At 41.1% G+C, this 17,939-nt stretch overlaps 1 protein-coding gene across 1 annotated transcript; it reads left to right on the forward strand.

The window, feature by feature from the left end:
- The first annotated feature begins 1,421 nt into the window (after nucleotides 1-1,421).
- LOC139471752 (sialin-like) lies at nucleotides 1,422-17,166 on the forward strand. The gene is made up of 12 exons (XM_071254234.1): nucleotides 1,422-1,453; nucleotides 3,261-3,336; nucleotides 5,781-6,004; nucleotides 7,741-7,974; nucleotides 9,000-9,087; nucleotides 9,449-9,544; nucleotides 10,408-10,538; nucleotides 11,121-11,270; nucleotides 12,432-12,564; nucleotides 14,814-14,964; nucleotides 15,664-15,754; nucleotides 16,712-17,166. Exons 2-12 carry the CDS (start codon nucleotides 3,288-3,290, stop codon nucleotides 16,916-16,918), a joined length of 1,554 nt encoding a protein of 517 aa, XP_071110335.1. The 5' UTR covers nucleotides 1,422-1,453; nucleotides 3,261-3,287; the 3' UTR covers nucleotides 16,919-17,166.
- Nucleotides 17,167-17,939: the final 773 nt, after the last annotated feature.

The following is a 17,939-nucleotide window of genomic DNA, read 5'->3' on the forward strand; positions in this document are numbered from 1 at the left end:
TACTCTTGGAACTAATCATAAAAATATACACACATTATGTACATGTAGGTTTCTCTTGACACTAAATCTTTAAATATGCACACATGACAGGCATTTCTCTGGGCTCCAATCATTACATATGTACACATAATGTGGGTTTTCTCAAGAACCCAATCTTGAAATATGTACACATTACATAGGTTTTTCTAGTCATTTAGTTTTCAAATATGTTCATGCAATACATGTTTCTCTTGGCTCTAATAATGAAATATAGACAAATCATATAGTCTAAGATATTTCTCAAGAATCCAATCATAAAACATGTACACATTATACAGGCGTCTCTTATCTCGCTGTTTTCAAATATATACGTATATATATAATTACTTGTTTCTCTTATCATATAGATATTTCTCAAGAATCCAATCATAAAATATGTACACATTATAAAGCCTTTCTCTTGGATCCAATCATGATTTATGTACACATTATATAGGTTTTTCCTTTGACACAATCATCAAATATTAACAGATCAGATTTACATCAGATAACATTCAGATTTGTAAATACATTATATTTTATTAGTGCTTCAATCGATCAGTGGTGCCAGGTGCTCGACTTTAAGACATAATAACAGAATCAATTTAGGAGTTGTATATCCATAGAATTATCTCCCTTACTCAGTTTGGCTTGCATGGGAAAACATTTTGCTGTTAAAGCCTACTCCCACCTTTCCTATCTTTCTCCTTCTGGACTTGTCTGTGCAAGTTCGTACGTTATCGACGTAGACAGGTTTCCTCGACCCAAGACATTAAAACCAGAGCTTGCCTGCTGGGCAAATATTGTTCCAGAGTAGATAGGGGACACGGGTGGCCCACTCGTCTAAGGCGCCGCGAGTCGCTGTGCGGAGTTGCGTCCCTTGGGCACGCCAGAAACCTATGATTGTGGGTTCGAATCCCGATTCGCCCCGATTATGTTTCTAGGTTTGTCCGCACCATACCCGTGCTCGTGGGTTTCACCGAAGTGGTAAACGTCTGAGACCTGCATCACTTCGGGCTTTCCTCCCACATTAAGCTGACACGCCGTGATATAACTAGAATATTGTTAAAAGGGGCGTTAAAACCAACTCACTCACTCACTCCAGAGTAGATAGCTCGATTGTTTACAATTACGACGCTTTATAGTTCCAAACTGTGATCTACAAGGCACTCTTCTTATGGGTATTTCACATGAAACACTGTCCACAAACTTGTCAAATGCACAATCTATATCACTCTGGTCCTGTTTGAGTATGCTAGATTCAAAATAATGTCTCTCAGTGACCGTGAAAAGCTATCGAAAGATACCCCCAAACAGTATCCTGTTTAGGCATGGATCTGCAGAGTTCATGAGGCGGTTTCAGGCGGCTATTTCTGGATAACAATGTCACGAGATAACACCCGAAGTTTTCATTTCTTAGGGAAACGTGAACAGAGTAAGTGCTTAATGTTTCTTTCATTTGGTAGATGTACATGTATACTCACGTCTGTATGCTTAAGAGAGATTCAAAATATCAGATGATGTCAACAGGTTGGCGTAGTTGGGGAATGGTACATGATAAGCAATTCACAAAGTTGAATATTCAAGTCGCTCAGCCTTTCCCCCTATCTAGACCTAAATGATAGCTTCTGAAAATAGCAATTGTGTCCAAGCAGTATCTTAGATAAACTAAGCAATTTCGACAGAGGCCGCTTTTAACAATATTCCAGTAATATCACAGGGGGACACCATATAAATTGGCTTCACACATTGTACCCATGAGGGGAATCGAACCCGGGTCTTCGGCGTGACGAGCGAACGCTTTAACCACTAGACTAACCCAGTCCTCGGTTTAATAATATCATAAAAAAGACGGCATGGAAAGTTAGTTCCCCCTCTTCATATCTCGTTGGAAGTTGTGTCCAGTTGTTTGTGTACAGGATATCAGATATACTGAGTGTACAGATATTTCCAAACTGTTACCAACTCATTTGTTTGCATGTTTTGTCACACACACACACACACACACACACACACACACACACACACACACACACACACACACACACACACACACATTTGTATTAAACTGGTATTTCCTAGATTTGATCACAATACACAATATGCGCCTCTCTTTACAAAACAAACTGTATCCATGCTTGCCTTCATTTAGTTTGTTGTGAGGGGCTCCAAGTGCAGCTGATCGTATCAAACGTTAAGTACCAAATTGGCCAGAGCTGGCAACACTATGGTAGTGAGGAACTGTAGGGTCATCAAACTGGAAATGTTGTTTAGTGACACCGTCACCAACAAACAAATCTAGTGTATGTATTATGTAGACTGCACACACTATTAAACAGCCTGACATTCTCAAAGTTAGAACTGATGTACAACATAAGAATGAACCTCTACATCTTCCCGAGGCTGGGGATTTAACTGACTGTAGAGTCCAGTTTCCATCCTTGTCGAACTAGGCCGGAATTACGAGGCTAGATCGTAGCGCCACCAATGGCTGTTATGAGTTATGTCCCTTCTATGTCCTTATTGACCAGTCATATTCCACCTCTCATATCACTTGCATTTGCTTTGAACAAAATGGCGGCGCCCAGACAAGACGATCCAATCGCTAATCAAGATCTTTATAATAACTATAACGGGTCTTACCCTGCAAAATGCATCAAATCACTTGATCTACACTAATCACCTTGATTAAGAACATGTCGCCATGTTGTTTATGAACCGGATGTTGATTTCGTTGCGCGATTTTGAATGGACTATGCATAGACTCGTTAGTCAAGCCAAAATGTAACTCCATAATTCCAGCCTCTTTCAGCAAGGGTGGAAACTGGACTTTTAGTCAGTTAATTCCCTTGCCTCGGGAAGATGGAATCTCTGATGTGAACTACACGACTGTTGCGTCATCGTCAAATAAAGTATATCAACTATCTCTTATGGTTGACGTTGGAAGTTTGATATTGTCAGTGCAACTATGTTAACCAACCACCATATTATCCACTAAAGTATCTAAATACATATGAGCACTATCTAACTTGTAGGGCATTAATGTGGGATCGTTTGTGTAATTGAGTAACAGGCAGCCACACAACTGTCAAGGCGATTATGGATATCACGAAACGAGTTAATGCGGCACTGCGTCCGTGTCTAAGACGTGTGTGCCTTAGCATCTGTTTGACAACAGCAAAGATTCATGTTTCTTTCACGTGTACAGGGTAATTCCTCCTGTGATTATTAACTTACAACAGACTTGTGGAATCGCCAGCGGATACCCAATGCAATCTTTTATTGAAAGGGACTCGGGAAAGGAGGAGGATGAAAAAGGTGATGTCATTGTCTCGCTTCTTTTCGTATAAAAAAGAAGAGGGTTCGTCTAAGTTAACGATTGTCACCAGTGTCCAGTAAATATACTCTGCAAGAAAAACCGCAAAAGTGATTTTAGATGTATATTTTATATATCATATAAATAATCAACAGATGCTAATCGATTGTTTAACATTGGTAATCCTTTGTTCATCAATGTCGTTAAATCAGGATCCATATGGCAGTAGATTTTCAAGGTGAAGGTCATCTGTTCTCAAAATCTTGTATGGCCACCATCAGAGTCCAAAAGTGACTGGCATTGTCGTCACATGGATTGCAAGCAGATCCCGAATTGTGGCCTGGGGAATGTTCGCCCACTCTGCCTGCAGTGCTTGTGGTGCCAACTGTCGGAGGTCCTGTGGCTGTTGTTGACGTGCTCGCGGTCGTTGAGCCCGTGCATCGTATAAATGTTCGATTTGGTTTAAGTCTGGAGACCTTGGGGCCATGGCAGGACTTGGATGTTGTGATTCCAGAAGAAGGCTGTTGTTAGTCTTGCCATGAGAGTTCGGGCGTTATCTTGTTGGAAAACGACGTTCGCTTGTTGCATAATTTGAAGATTGCTGCCCACATCATCGCACTATCACCACCAAATCTGTCCACTTCCTGTAGGCAGTTTCGTGCATAACTTTCCCCGCGACGCCTGTAAACACAACGTCTACCATCCGCACGGCGAAGCATAAATCGTGACTCGTCACTTCACCAAACTTGTCTCCATCGCAGTCGTGGCCATCCTCTGTGACAATGAAACCATTGCCGTCGCAGCCGACGATACAAGTCAAAATGACTCCTCGAACTGGTCGTCTTGCGCAAATACCTTCATCGCGTAAAAGGGGGCGGTCGGGTAGCCTAGTGGTTAAAGCGTTCGCTCGTCACGCCGAAGACTCGGGTTCGATTCCCATTTCTGGTGTCCCCAGCCGTGATATTGCTGGAATATTGCTAAAAGCGGCGGAAAACCAAACTCACTAACTCACTCAGCGCGTAAAAGGTTCGTAAGTGTCTGGGCTGGTATCCTAGGCAATCCTGTATTGCTGTACTGTGTAGAAGTGGCCGAGATGGTTCTTTCACGAAAGTGACGTAGCCGTATGAATCTGTCCTGTGCTGGAGTAGTGACACGTGGTCGACCGGATCTGGGAATGCCCCGTGTTGTCCCGTGTCTCTGATAACGGTTCCACAGTCTTGTACTGGTATTTGGTGCTACGTGGAAAAACCTGGCTACGCCCAAAGATAATTCTCCTATTTGCAGTCGGCCGATGGCTTTTGTGTCAATTCAAGAAGCGAACATCTGGACTGTTGAAAATGTTTAATTTGATTGAACCCGTGCCATGACGGGAGGTCAAGGGATAAATACATTGATATTTTAAATCGAATGAAACATTTACCAAATATGTATGAAATCACAACCAACATGCGTTTTGCGTCTAGTCATACAAGTATGTTAATACGACAAAGTTGGACGAATTTTGTATGTAGAATGTAAGTGTGTTTGGACTGCCGCTGTTTTCTTTAGGAAATCACACGTGTAAGGTGAGTTTACTGTATTTTGTCAGAGTGTTTAAATAAAAAACAAATGTGAAAAAGATAGTGAAAAATGTGTCTTGGCTTGGAATTGAATTGGGGTTTAAAAAACAACAACGACAAAACAACTGCTGTTTCTGCTGTCTAATCTGGGCGGTCATTGGTCAGAGCACTCACTTCCATCCCTCTCGTTGAAAACAGGCCGTTTGACACTCTCGTTTAAAATAGCACTACACCTCATAGTGGCCGAATTGATTCAATGGTGATGGATGATTGTAGAGTGTACAAGTTTTGTATTGTTTGTTAGTAAAAACGGGTGGTCGGGTAGCTCCAGTGGTTAAAGCGTTCGCTCGTCACGCCGAAAACCCGGGTTCGATTCCCGACATGGGTACAATGTGTGAAGCCCATTTCTGGTGTCCCCCGCCGTCATATTGGTGGAATATTGCTAAAAGCGGCGTAAAACCATACTCACTCACTTTAGTAAAAACGTGGTTGTGGTGATACTCAGAAGTTATTGTTTTGTTTTGTTTGTTTGTTGTTTTACGCCGCACTCAGCAAGATACCAGCTACATGACGGCGGTCTTCAATTAATCGAGTCTGGACCAGACAGTCCAGTGTTTTAGATCATGAGCATCGATCCATGCAATTGGGATACGATGACATGCATCATCCAAGTCAGCGAGCCTGACCACCCGATCCCGTTAGTCGCCTCTTACGAGAAGCATAGTCGCCTTTTACGGCAAGCAGGGGTTGCTGAAGACATATTCTACCCCGGATCTTCACGGGTCGATACTCAGAAGTGAAGGTGACATTGGGTACAAATATGACAATCTGTATTCCTGCTTAACACGCCACCAATAATGTTCAAATTGATTCATGTTTCCATGCAGTGAGCCCATTCGCTAGACGATGGATCCTGGCCTACGTGTCCTTCTTTGGTTTTGTGTTTCTGTACGCCACCCGTGTCAACATCAGCGTGGCCATCATCTGCATGGTGCGGTCGTCGACGTCCAACATCACATCAGTTGACAACAGCACTGGAAGCACGTCGAAGTCGTTTAATGTAGTAGATGAAGCATGCGGCATACTGGAACAGGCTGCCTCAACTGTACAGGTAGACTATTTCTTAATCTCCAAGCCAGTGTCGTAATTGTTTGATTGTATTATAATCTTCTGGTTTGTTTGTTTGATAAATGTATTTAAGTGAACGTACACCCATTTATGGCATAAACATTCCCTTTTGACCAAATTATGTTTTTAATAATTACGTTTTTTTATGATACATGAAGTGCAGGTAAATATGTGATATTCTGCAGATTATCGAGAATCTTGTTGGCGATGTGTTATTTCAATAGATGAATTTACATGCTTCTTTATATAATAATAACTTTCCTTAAAGTGAATAGGAATGGGACTTTTCTATGAGATAGAATATATATTTTCTGTCACTGCCTAGAGAAACAATTCTGGATGGACCTGCAACTCAAACATTATTTGTAAATACTTTTTTTCTAAAATGTATTTTTCCAGCATTTTCTTGATCAACTTGTTTCCCTCCCCCCCCCCCCCCCCCCCCCTTGAAGTTCGTCCGTCCGCTTCTCAAAGAGGACTAATTTTCTCCCATGTTAAAGAAATACACTTTTACACACTGATCTTACTGGTCATGATCTTAAATGAGTAGGAAACTTGGTGTTTAAAATTCATTTTATTATGCTATGGCCCTTGCTCCTTGCTTTCAACTTTGTGCATATGGTGTGAAATGGTAAACTACGGACGTTACATAAATGAAACTGCGCATGCTTATCTATGAGACACTTGTCAAGACCGTTCGAAAATTGGAGCCGTAAATTAATTTTAAACAGAGTTATTTCCCTTGCCACATCATGTTTCAGTTTTTGACCATACACAGTTACGGCCCTTGATCCATGTTATTTGTGCAGTGGGGATAAGTGCAGTGGGGACAAGTTTTCTCTTAAACTACTGAAGTTGGCCTTTCTAAGAGATACGTATCAAGACTGAGTTCGAGAACTGGTGCCATAAATTATGTTTTCCAGAGATGGGGCCTTTTGTGTGTATCAATTTCACATTTAATCATTTTTTTCTGATGACGCTAGTTCCTATCTCTTCTTAAGACTTTATATGAATCTTTTTTATAGTTTATATTCACTACTATATGAACAAACACAATTCTAATGTGCCCCATGGCAGGGGATAGCTGTTATTTCTGACCCCCAAAATATCAAATAGACGTCTCTGAAGTATGTAATTAGCACTTATATGTTCTTGTGAGTGAGTGATAAACAGTATTCCAGTTATATCACGGCGTGTCAGCTTAATGTGGGAGGTAAGCCCGAAGTGATGCAGGTCTCGGACGTTTACCACTTCGGTGAAAACCCACGAGCACGGGTATGGTGCTGACAAACCTAGAAACATAATCGGGGCGAACCGGGATTCAAACCCACAATCATAGGTTTCTAGCTATAGCGTGCCCAAGGGACGCAACTCTGCACAGCGAATCGCGGCGCCTTAGACGACAAATGCGCTTGTGGTATCAGAGTTGAACATATATGACTTCATCATAGACTGTTTTTTTAAACAAAAAATATAGTTTGTACTAGTGGAGTGAGTGAGGTTTTACGCAGCTTTATGCAATATTCCAGCAATATCACGGCGGGGAACACAAGAAATGGGCTTCACACGTCGTACCCATGTTGGGAATTGAACCCGGGTTTTCGGCGTGACGAGCGAACGCTTTAACCACTAGGCTACCCGACCGCCCCTATAGTTTGCACTAACTGAGGGTAGGATTCCTATACACATTTATTCATACTGCCAGTGGTTGTGTTCCAGAGAGGAGAGTTCGACTGGGACAAGCCCACCAGGTCTCGTATTCTCGCCATGTACTTTTATGGCTACATTTTCACTCAAATACCCGGAGGATGGTTAGCAGGACGATACGGGGCTCGCCGGGTGTGGGGACTTGGGATGTTTGTGAACGGACTTGGGACCATTCTCACTCCTGTCAGTGCACGTCTGAATGTGTATGTTTTGTATGCAGTGAGATTCATCATAGGATTTGCAGCGGTGAGTTTCTGCGTCCCTTATCTGACATACAGTGTATATCTTACATGTTTATGTTAAATGATGAAGGCCTCAGAAAACCGATAAAAAAAAATGTGACATCATTTTCAAAATCCTAATGAAATTATTATGAATTATTATTCAGAATTATTATTGCTAAAAGCAGACACGATGGTGCATAAAAATTTGAAAGCCTTAAAAAGGTATTGAATCAAATCTGATCAAACAACTTATGCAAGAGTCGTATGAAACTCTTTAAAATATTCTCAGAATGAGAATACTCGATTGACGTTGTGAAATAGAGAATCTCACCCGAGTGTCTTTTGATAATAAATATATCAACACAAGTTGATAAAAGTGGGAAAACTCCGAGGCATGCCTGGATTTTTTCCACTTTTCTCAACGAGTGTTGATATATTTGATATTAAAAGACACTCGGGCGAGATTTTTTTATCATCCTACATCAAATTCCGAGGCTTGCTGAGGATTGTTGCCACTTATAGTGTGATAAATTATATATGATATCAAAAGACACGAAGATGAGATTTTATTTATCATCCAACATCATTCTTCCAACTTTTTCAGTTTGTAGACAGTAATAAGCAGTGTCTTAAGTGTAAAAAGTACTGCTAACAGCTTCAGTTGCAGAGCCATTAGTGATGTCATTTGATAGTGACGTCATGGTGACCAATGACATCACAATGGTCTGCAAAGCATTGTGATGTAATTTCCTTGCAGTGATATCTACAGTGTAGATATCGCGATCGCTTGATCTCACCAAAGCGATATCTCCTGTGGGAGCCAGTTTTGGATGATAAATGTAGATCCTACAGGCTGGAGCTGCTTAGAAAGTTGAAGCCATCTCTTTCGTCATAGCCAATTAATCAGTGAGCTCACCACCCGATCCATTTCGGGTCCTGAGGACCTCGCGGAATCCGGAATTAAATCAATATTCCATAATGCTTAAATTTTACGTGCTAAATGTGAGAAAATGATATTATTGTCTACATTTTATTTGGATGTCACAGGGGGTGTCATTTCCCGCTACACATTCACTATGGGGGAGATGGGCACCACCCCTCGAGAGAAGCAGACTCATGTCGGTTTGCTATGCAGGTAACAAGACATAGCAAATGTGACCTGTCCTTGAAATACATGATTTAAAATATAACTATATATATATATATATATATATATATATATATATATATATATATATATATATATTGTTTATTGTTTTTGAGCGTATGCCTGAGTTACTGTAATCATTATTTCTCTAATTAATCCTAATAAATGCTATGTTCAAAAGGTATTTACAGATAAAATGAATGCATTGTCATCATGTCTGACACAAATGACGAACAAAATCAGATGGTCCATATGCAGACACCAAATCACTGCGGGAATACAGACACATGTGTATATAACTGGAACCAATACATGTTGTGTACTGACGTCAGTCTCACCTTCTCTGTAGGACCTCACGTCGGCACTATCGTCGCATTTGCACTGTCCGGGTACCTCTGTGCCAACGGATTTGACAACGGCTGGGGCTCCATATTCTACGTGTTCGGTTTGTATGCCTAAAGTATGGTTAAATAACATTTACATTTACGAAAACTACAATAATAATTGGAATCGTTGTTTATACTGTTTACGTGTAGTATTGAATTCAATATATCTGACAACGGCTGGGGCTCCATATTCTACGTGTTCGGTTTGTATGCCTGATGCTTTTTGAATAAAATATACACACATCAATACATTTACGAAACCAACAACAATAATGTCTGTTTATACGGTTGCGTGGAAAAGTATTGATTATTCAGTATATTTGACAATGAACATTTGAAAGCTGCTCAGGCAAAATTGTCATCATCATCACCAACACCATCACTATCATTATCTTCACCACCTGCATCATCGCCATCGACGTCATCGTCGTCGTCGTCGTCGTCGTCGTCAGAATAATGGCAAAAAGAGAAAAGGATAACGTAATACTATTTTCTTTCTTTTATCGCATATATTTTTACTTGCAGTTATACTTTGTCATTGAAGATCACACAATATAAAAAATGTCATTTAGGTGTGATTCCACAGGACTTTGAGGATAGATAGCTGAAATATTGCTGACCGTGGCGTTACACAAAATTCCCATGGGAGTCAACAGATCATGAAGCCAGAAACTTATTGCTGTGGGATCGAATCATGGTTCGTCCCGATTACGTTTCAAGGTTTGACAGCACAATACCCGTGTTCATGGTATTCACCAAAGTGGTAAACGTCTGAGACTTTCCTCCCACATTAAGCCGACACGTCGCTATATAACTGGAATACTGTTAAAAGCGCCGTTAAACCCAACTCACTCACTCACTCACAACAGGAGAATCGCATTATCTGTTCATCTGATGAAATAAGTTACACCTTGCCCAACAGGTGCTGGAAACTTGGTGTGGGTTGGTCTGTGGCTGATGTTGTCAGCTGACAATCCCCGCAAACATAAATTCATATCTGAGAAGGAGATTGCATACATCGAAAGGAAGATTGGCTACAAGACTAATATTAAGGTAGAATGAATGGCATAACCTTATATGCACTGCATAAATTACATAAGATGAACTAAGCCACTGAGAAGGGGGTTTTTGTATCTAGCTTTTAAGGATTTCGGGACTGACCATTTTATGTTCTAGTTTCCACAAGGTTGCCATCAAAGGACTTAAAGTCAATCCAGAAATGTAATTGAAGACATTCAGAAGAAACTAAATATGATACGTAGATTGTCGAGATGATTCGCGATTATATCCAATGCTTCGACCAATCGTATTTGTCTTGATATGTCGATAAAAGAATGGAATTCTGTATTGCTGCAGGTAAACCTTTCTGAATATTCTCCCATTGCAACAGAGGTACAAATCCAGTTTTGCTATAAAATGGCAATATATATTTTACCAATGGACGCTCCGAAATGCAGCACGCTGTACGCCACAGGCTGTCAGTTTAGACAATATTGTTTTGTATCATGATGCGCAGTGTTAACTCGAGTACCATTTAAAGGAAACATATAAATAACTCGGGTGACTCCCCGATCGTGTCTGGCGTTGGCCTTCACATGTACTGCATGTAACAAGTATGTCCTCACTGTATTTCAGACTCGATCTACCCCCTGGTTGGCTATGGCCAAGTCTGGACCTCTCTGGGCCATCATTCTGGCTCATATGTGCAACAACTGGACCAATTATACACTTATCACTGTCCTCCCTACTTTCATGAAGGAAGTTCTCAAGTTCGACATCCGCCAGGTTTGTTTGTTGATTAATGCAATATTCTGCTTCAAGACGATTCCAATAAATAATCGAGTGTTATGAGCAACATGATCACGCACTCGACACACAAGCAACCAGTTTACCGAGCCCGATCCATTTCGTCGCCTCCTCCGACTAGCATATAGGTTGCTGGGGATCAATTCTTACCCGGAATAATCATGGAGTATGATAATCGTATTCTACCCAATAAGCGCTCTTTTGGTGATTAAGTATTTTTTTTATATGGGTAAATGTCTGGGCGTGCTGAGAACAAAACATTTTTTCACTGCATTTATACTGCTGGTATGGTATGGTATGGTATGGTATGGTATGGTATGGTATGGTCTAACAGGTGATGTGAAATGGGGTTAACATCGGTTCAAGGTTATTTGATTATTGGAGTGGAAGGTCAGGGGTTCGATGTCCGTCCTTGTCATACTAAAACACATTAGCAGATGATACTTTTTGTTACTATGCCTCGCGCTCGGCATAAAGGGGGACAAAGAAGGACTGGCAGACTCGTAGTCAGTCGACAGTTTCTGAGAGAAGAATGTATGTTAAACAGCGGCATGGTGTCTCAGTTGGATAGCACTATAAAACCGGCATTAGTCGGGACTAGTACAAGTAGCCACACGCACACACACACACACACACACACACACACACAAACACACGCACGCACGCACGCACACACGCACACACACGCACACATACACATGTAAACGCACGTGCATGCCCGTCGCAATATAACTGCGATAATCTTCAACGACGTTTAACCTCATTTCATATCAACTCTATATTATTGCACTTTCAAAGCAACGTGCGCGCACGCGCGTATCTGTTTGTCTGTAGGCAAAAACAAGCGAACCAATGGTAAAAGTCAAAATAGGGAATAGCATCAGACATTTACAGACCACCATCGTGAAGTTCGGCGTTATTTACTTTATTTGTGTGCGGTTTTCGCCATGGCCACCATTATTCTGCGGCGGTCTTAATTAAATAGTTGGGGTTGGGTCTGGGCCAGGCAAACCATCGGTAGCGTAATCCCATGATGACATGCGTAATATGTCACACTGATTTCATTAATATGTCGAGTTAACCTTGCACAGCACTACTTTTCACATCCAAAGGAATACATACGCATGATGTTTTTTACAGAACGGCGTTATATCCTCCCTTCCCTATGTCTGTCACTCGGTGTTGGCAGTTCTGGCTGGTCAACTAGCTGACTTGGTGAGAGCCAGAACCAGACTCGGTACCACGAAGGTCAGGAAGATCTGGCAAAATGCAGGTATATGTGTATGCTAAACAGATTGGTATGAAACTTATAGCATTCAGAATACACTCAAGGGTAAATCGATGCTAAATTGACTGCAGAACAGATTACTTCATCATCTTCTGTGTTTTCACACATCCAGGCAATTGCAGAATCAGACCATGGTAGCATGATGCCGTTTTTACGAAAGCCTATAAGGGTCAAACTTGAAATATGGAATAGACACGAAAAGAAATTCGTTATCACGGAAAAAAGATTCGTTATTACGAAAAATAGATTCGTTATAACAAAGATAAATTCGTTTTTACGAAAAGAAAAATGTTATTACGAACAAAAGATTCGTAATTACGGAAATATTTTTCGTTATTACAGAATACGGGAAAAGATTCGATATTACGAAAAAAAGATTCGTTATAACGAAATTATATCCGTAATAACGAATCTTTTGCCTGTATAACGAATCTATTTTCGTAATAACGAATCCATTTTCGTAATAGCGATTTTTTTTCCGTTATACCGAAATTATTTCCGAAAAACGAATCTTTTATTCCGATATAACGAATTTCTTTTCGTGTCTGATCCATATTTCAATTTTGACCCCAATAGGCTTTCGTACATTTTAAATGGAAATTAGGTTTATTTCACCATAATGTGTGTAAAGGACACAATATCGTAAAAACACGCGATACCACACGCTGGTGACACCATACAGGTGATCGGGTATTCTTAAAGAAACGTGTGAAAAAGCTGATTCTTTTTAACGCGAATTACCAAATTCCAAAATCCCAAAATGCACACTTTCTGTTCCAAAGGGGGCGGTCGGGTAGCCTAGTGGTTAAAACGTTTGCTCGTCACGCCGAAGACCCGGGTTTGATTCCCGACATGGGTAATGTGTGAAGCCCATTTCTGGTGTCCCCCGCCGTGATATTGCTGGAATATTGCTAAAAGCGGCGTAAAACCTCACTCACTCACTCCAAAATGCTGCATCCACACTTCACACATCACGTTGCATGTAGGACACCTTAGACTTGGCTAAACTCTTACAGTCCTGAACATTCATACAAACCTGGATGAATACTAAAATGTTTTTTTTAGTTTTGTTCCAAAATTTCCAAAACCAAAATATGATTGATTTAATCAGTGCACAGATCACACAGATTATTCTCTGTACGATCCATTGTAAACAAAAGCACCGAATTGCCATCTGGAAGTATAATTGGACTATTGGAATTGGTGGCCACTGAGGGAGGAATGGCAGTTCATACAATGTATGTTTCAAGCTTGGAAAGAGTATTTTGCCCCAGTGTTTTCCAGCTTTTTTTGGCGTCGTGAAACCGTCTTCGCTTGTCCGTTATTTGTTGAATTAGTAGAGAAAATAAATAAATACAAAACGCGATGAAATTATTGGCTTTTAATACGTCATTGTATTCTTACTGTTTTGTACACTGACGGCGTTAAAGCGTTGTAATCAGAACTCGTTGTTTCCTGACGATGTTGCACCTTTGCGGTGTTGTTCCTGAGGGCGTTGTAGACCTTTACCCTGTCGGCGTTATACCCAGATTTTTCAAAGCATCGCGATAGTACCTTAACGACGTTGAACCCTGATGGTGTACTATTTTACAAAGAGGCAGCTGTACCCTGACGAAATTATACCCAGACGAAGGTATATTCTGACGGATCTTACAATGTGTGAAGCCCATTTCTGGTGTCCCCCGCCGTGATATTGCTGGAATATTGCTAAAAGTGGCGTAAACTCACACACTCACTCTGACGGATCTGATGATCGAGTGCCAGATTCGCCCTGATTATGATTCTAGGTTTGTCAGCACTGTACTCATGCGCCTTGGGTTCAACCAAAGTGGCAAATGTCTTCATCCTGGACTCAAATCCCCCCTTACTCCCACTGAATTCGACCCGTGAAGATCCGGGCAAGAATAGGTCTTCAGCAACCCATGCTTGCCATAAAAGGCGACTTTGCTTGTCGTAAGAGGCGACTAACGGGATCGGGTGGCCAGGCTCGCTGACTTGGTTGATGCATGTCATCGTATCTCAATTGCGTAGATCGATGCTCATATCAATCACTGGATTGGCTGGTCCAGACTCGATAATTTACAGACCGCCGTCATATAGCTGGAATATTGCTGAGTGCGGCGTTAAACAACAAACCAACCAACCCACTGAATTCTGACATGACGTGAAATAACTGAGAGTCTTTTCTAAGCGGCGTTAAACACAATCCACTCACTCACTCACTTATGTTTCAGCCTTTCTGTCAGTTGCTGTTTTCCTTGTGGCGACAGGCTTTATAAATTGCGAGAACAGGATGGTCGCAGTCGTCTTCCTGTGTGCCGCCGTGGGGTGTATGGGAATCAGCAAGGGGGCATACATGGTTAACCACGTCGACATTGCCCCCAAGTACGTTACCACCCAAATAGAAAACTTAGCTCGTTCTCATGCTTATGGGAAGCTGTATACGCCTTCCTTTGCCGGAAAGCCCGTTAAGATCCGGGGTTGATCATGATTAGGTCTTCAGCAACCCATGCTTGCCATAAAAGGCGACCATGCTTGTCAAAAGAGACGACTAACGGGATCGGTGGTCAGGCTCGCTGACGTGGATGATGCATGTCATGGTATCCCAATTCGAGGATCGATGCTCATGATATCAATCACTGGATTGTCTGGTCCAGACTCGATTATTAAAGACCGCCGTCATATATCTTGAATATTGCTGAGTGCGGCGTTAAACAACAAACCAAACCAAACCAATTCCTTTGCCGGAAACATATATTTCATATATATCTTTTGAATTGAGGTCGGGCTGATCTATTAAAACTGATATCATCTCAAATTACTTTTTCGAGTGAATTCAGAACGTCAAAGGCAGGGAATAACCAATCTCGAAAACCACATTCTATAGGGCGATGAAAATTATATGAAATGATTATAATCATAAACGAAATGAATAAAATTATATTTTCTCAGAAAGCGAATATATAAACCATTGCATAATATATTTAGAGATAGGCATGTCAGTGTACGCAAACGTATGTAGAAATACAATCTTTCGTCATTGATCATGTTTGTAATTAAAGCTAGTTTTCACAATGTTTGCAGGTACTCTGGTGTACTCTTTGGAATTACCAACACAGTGGCTACTGTACCGGGGATGATAGCCCCTCTAGTAGCTGGGGCTCTCACGCCTAACGTAAGTATTTGTTTGTTGTTTAACTCGCACAATATTCCAGCTGTATGACGGACCAGACGAACCAGTGATTAGTGATTGGTTTTATGAGCATCCCCTACCCCTTCCGAGAACGATGACATCGGTATTTCTCTTAATCGCCTTTTACGACAGACATAGGCTACAGTTGGGACCTTTTCTAACCCGGCATCCCCAAGCAAGCAAACATAGCATATAGTCTCATGATATATGTGCTATGAAAGCAAGAAACACCTCAATACCTCTGCTACCTGCCTGATACCCCAGCAGGGTTGCTAGCGGGGCGGTCGGGTAGCCTAGTGGTTAAAGCGTTCGCTCGTCACACCGAAGACCCGGGTTCGATTCCCGACATGGGTACAATGTGTGAAGCCCATTTCTGGTGTCCCCCGCCATGATATTGCTGGAATATTGCTAAAAGCGGCGTAAAACCATACTCACTCACTAAGTTGCTAGCGATAATTATCATAACGATTCCGGGTTAGAATTAGTTTTCAGCAACACATGCTTGGTGTGAGAGGCGACTAACGGGATCAGGTGGTCGCTGGATGTCATCGTATCCCAACTGCGTAGATTGATGCTAATGATGTCAATTAATGGGTTTTCCGGTCTTGTCTCGATTATTTACAGACCGCCGTCATACAGCTGGAATACTTCTGAGTGCGGCGTTAAACAACAAACAAACAAACAAACAACAAACTAAATGACAGATTAACTACGCTACTAACTACTATGACTGGCATACATAGAAATACTTTCTTTATTTATTTTTTGTTTGTTGTTTAACGCTATAAGCACACTGTCTGCAGGGTAAAGCAACAAACTGAATTAAATGAGAGTCCTCACATAGCCCAACATACTGCGAGTCACATCTAAACTATCATCACAACCATCTTTATTATGAAATATTCAGCATCATAACTTGTTTAGACCCTCTTTTCTCAGAAAACTGCAGAGGAATGGCGTCTAGTGTTGTACATATGTGCGGGGTTTCTGGTGGCTGGTGCACTGATCTTCACCTTTCTTGCCAGTGGTGAGACACAGCCTTGGAACGACCATGACGACATAGAGCTTGACGTCATCAAGGGCAAAAGATCACATAAATATGTCGCAATAGATCATGTTAAAGAAACACTGGTAGAGGAACACTAGATACGCCGCCAAAGACGTTACCAGTATTTTGGGGGCAAAAATGCCATTGACGTGCTGTGAAACAAATAATCGGTAAACAGATACCATCAATGCAACACGAATTATAAGGTGACCAACATGGAGTGTGTAATGAAAATGAACAATTTCTCCACTTGGTCGATGTTGTTAACGATTTTTGTTATTTTGTTTTCATACTAAAGATTCTGTCAAGTATATGATTTTTGATCAAAACATTGTTTTCAGGAATATAGGACACAGATAAAAACTAAAATATTGGTTACTCTTGAATGTAAAATAAAACAAAAGTCGCCTTTGTTAGACCATTTATATATGCCAAGATATACACTACTTGCGAAGGAATTAATGATGAGCAATGCTCAAGCATACAAACCAGTGATTGATATTATGCGCAACGATTACAAATCACCAAGTCTGACCACTCGGTCCATTAAGTCGCCAGCATTACCAACAGAATAAGTTGCTTTGGACCAGTTCCAACTAGGAATCCGCCTGGCGTCTAATTTCAAGAGCAAAAAGACAAAACATTAGAAATTTACACCATCATCCCCTTTACGTTTTCCTACAGAACGAAACCTTGGTTAGGGTGTGGGGTGACGACAGACTTCGTAACTGAAAATACGGATTAACGGATTGAAAGTGTATCATGTAACTGACTTGAAAAACGAAAAGGAATAAGAAGAAATGTATATGTGTGTCCTTGGCTCTGTCATAATGAAATGCTGTGTAATATATACGCAAAGAAAAACGTTAAACACCCCCTGTATATTTTACAAAGACGTGCGAGGGTTTGCATTGAAACCCTGATGATATAACCTAGGAAAGACGAATGTGGTTTGCAAGAAGTCACCTCTGACAATAAGAAAACAGAAATAGTTTATCCTGTTTTGAGATTTTAATCATGATTCAAACAAAAACCCAGAGGCATTGCATTTGTGCAAAATAGCAGCCACAATAAGCGTGGAGGTGCAGAGTCGGGAAAACAATTCCACATCATGGTTGA

Source organism: Haliotis cracherodii, unplaced genomic scaffold, assembly GCF_022045235.1.
Source record: "Haliotis cracherodii isolate W230 unplaced genomic scaffold, xgHalCrac1.p SCAF_23, whole genome shotgun sequence".
Lineage (NCBI taxonomy): Eukaryota > Metazoa > Mollusca > Gastropoda > Lepetellida > Haliotidae > Haliotis > Haliotis cracherodii.

Bases quoted from the DNA above. Each gene is read 5' to 3' on its own strand.
- LOC139471752 (XM_071254234.1), top strand. From the start codon at position 3,288: ATGCAATCTTTTATTGAAAGGGACTCGGGAAAGGAGGAGGATGAAAAA. The intron at 7,975-8,999 runs GTGAGTTTCTGC...TGGATGTCACAG, and splicing joins TCATCATAGGATTTGCAGCG to GGGGTGTCATTTCCCGCTAC. The intron at 15,755-16,711 runs GTAAGTATTTGT...CTCTTTTCTCAG, and splicing joins CTGGGGCTCTCACGCCTAAC to AAAACTGCAGAGGAATGGCG.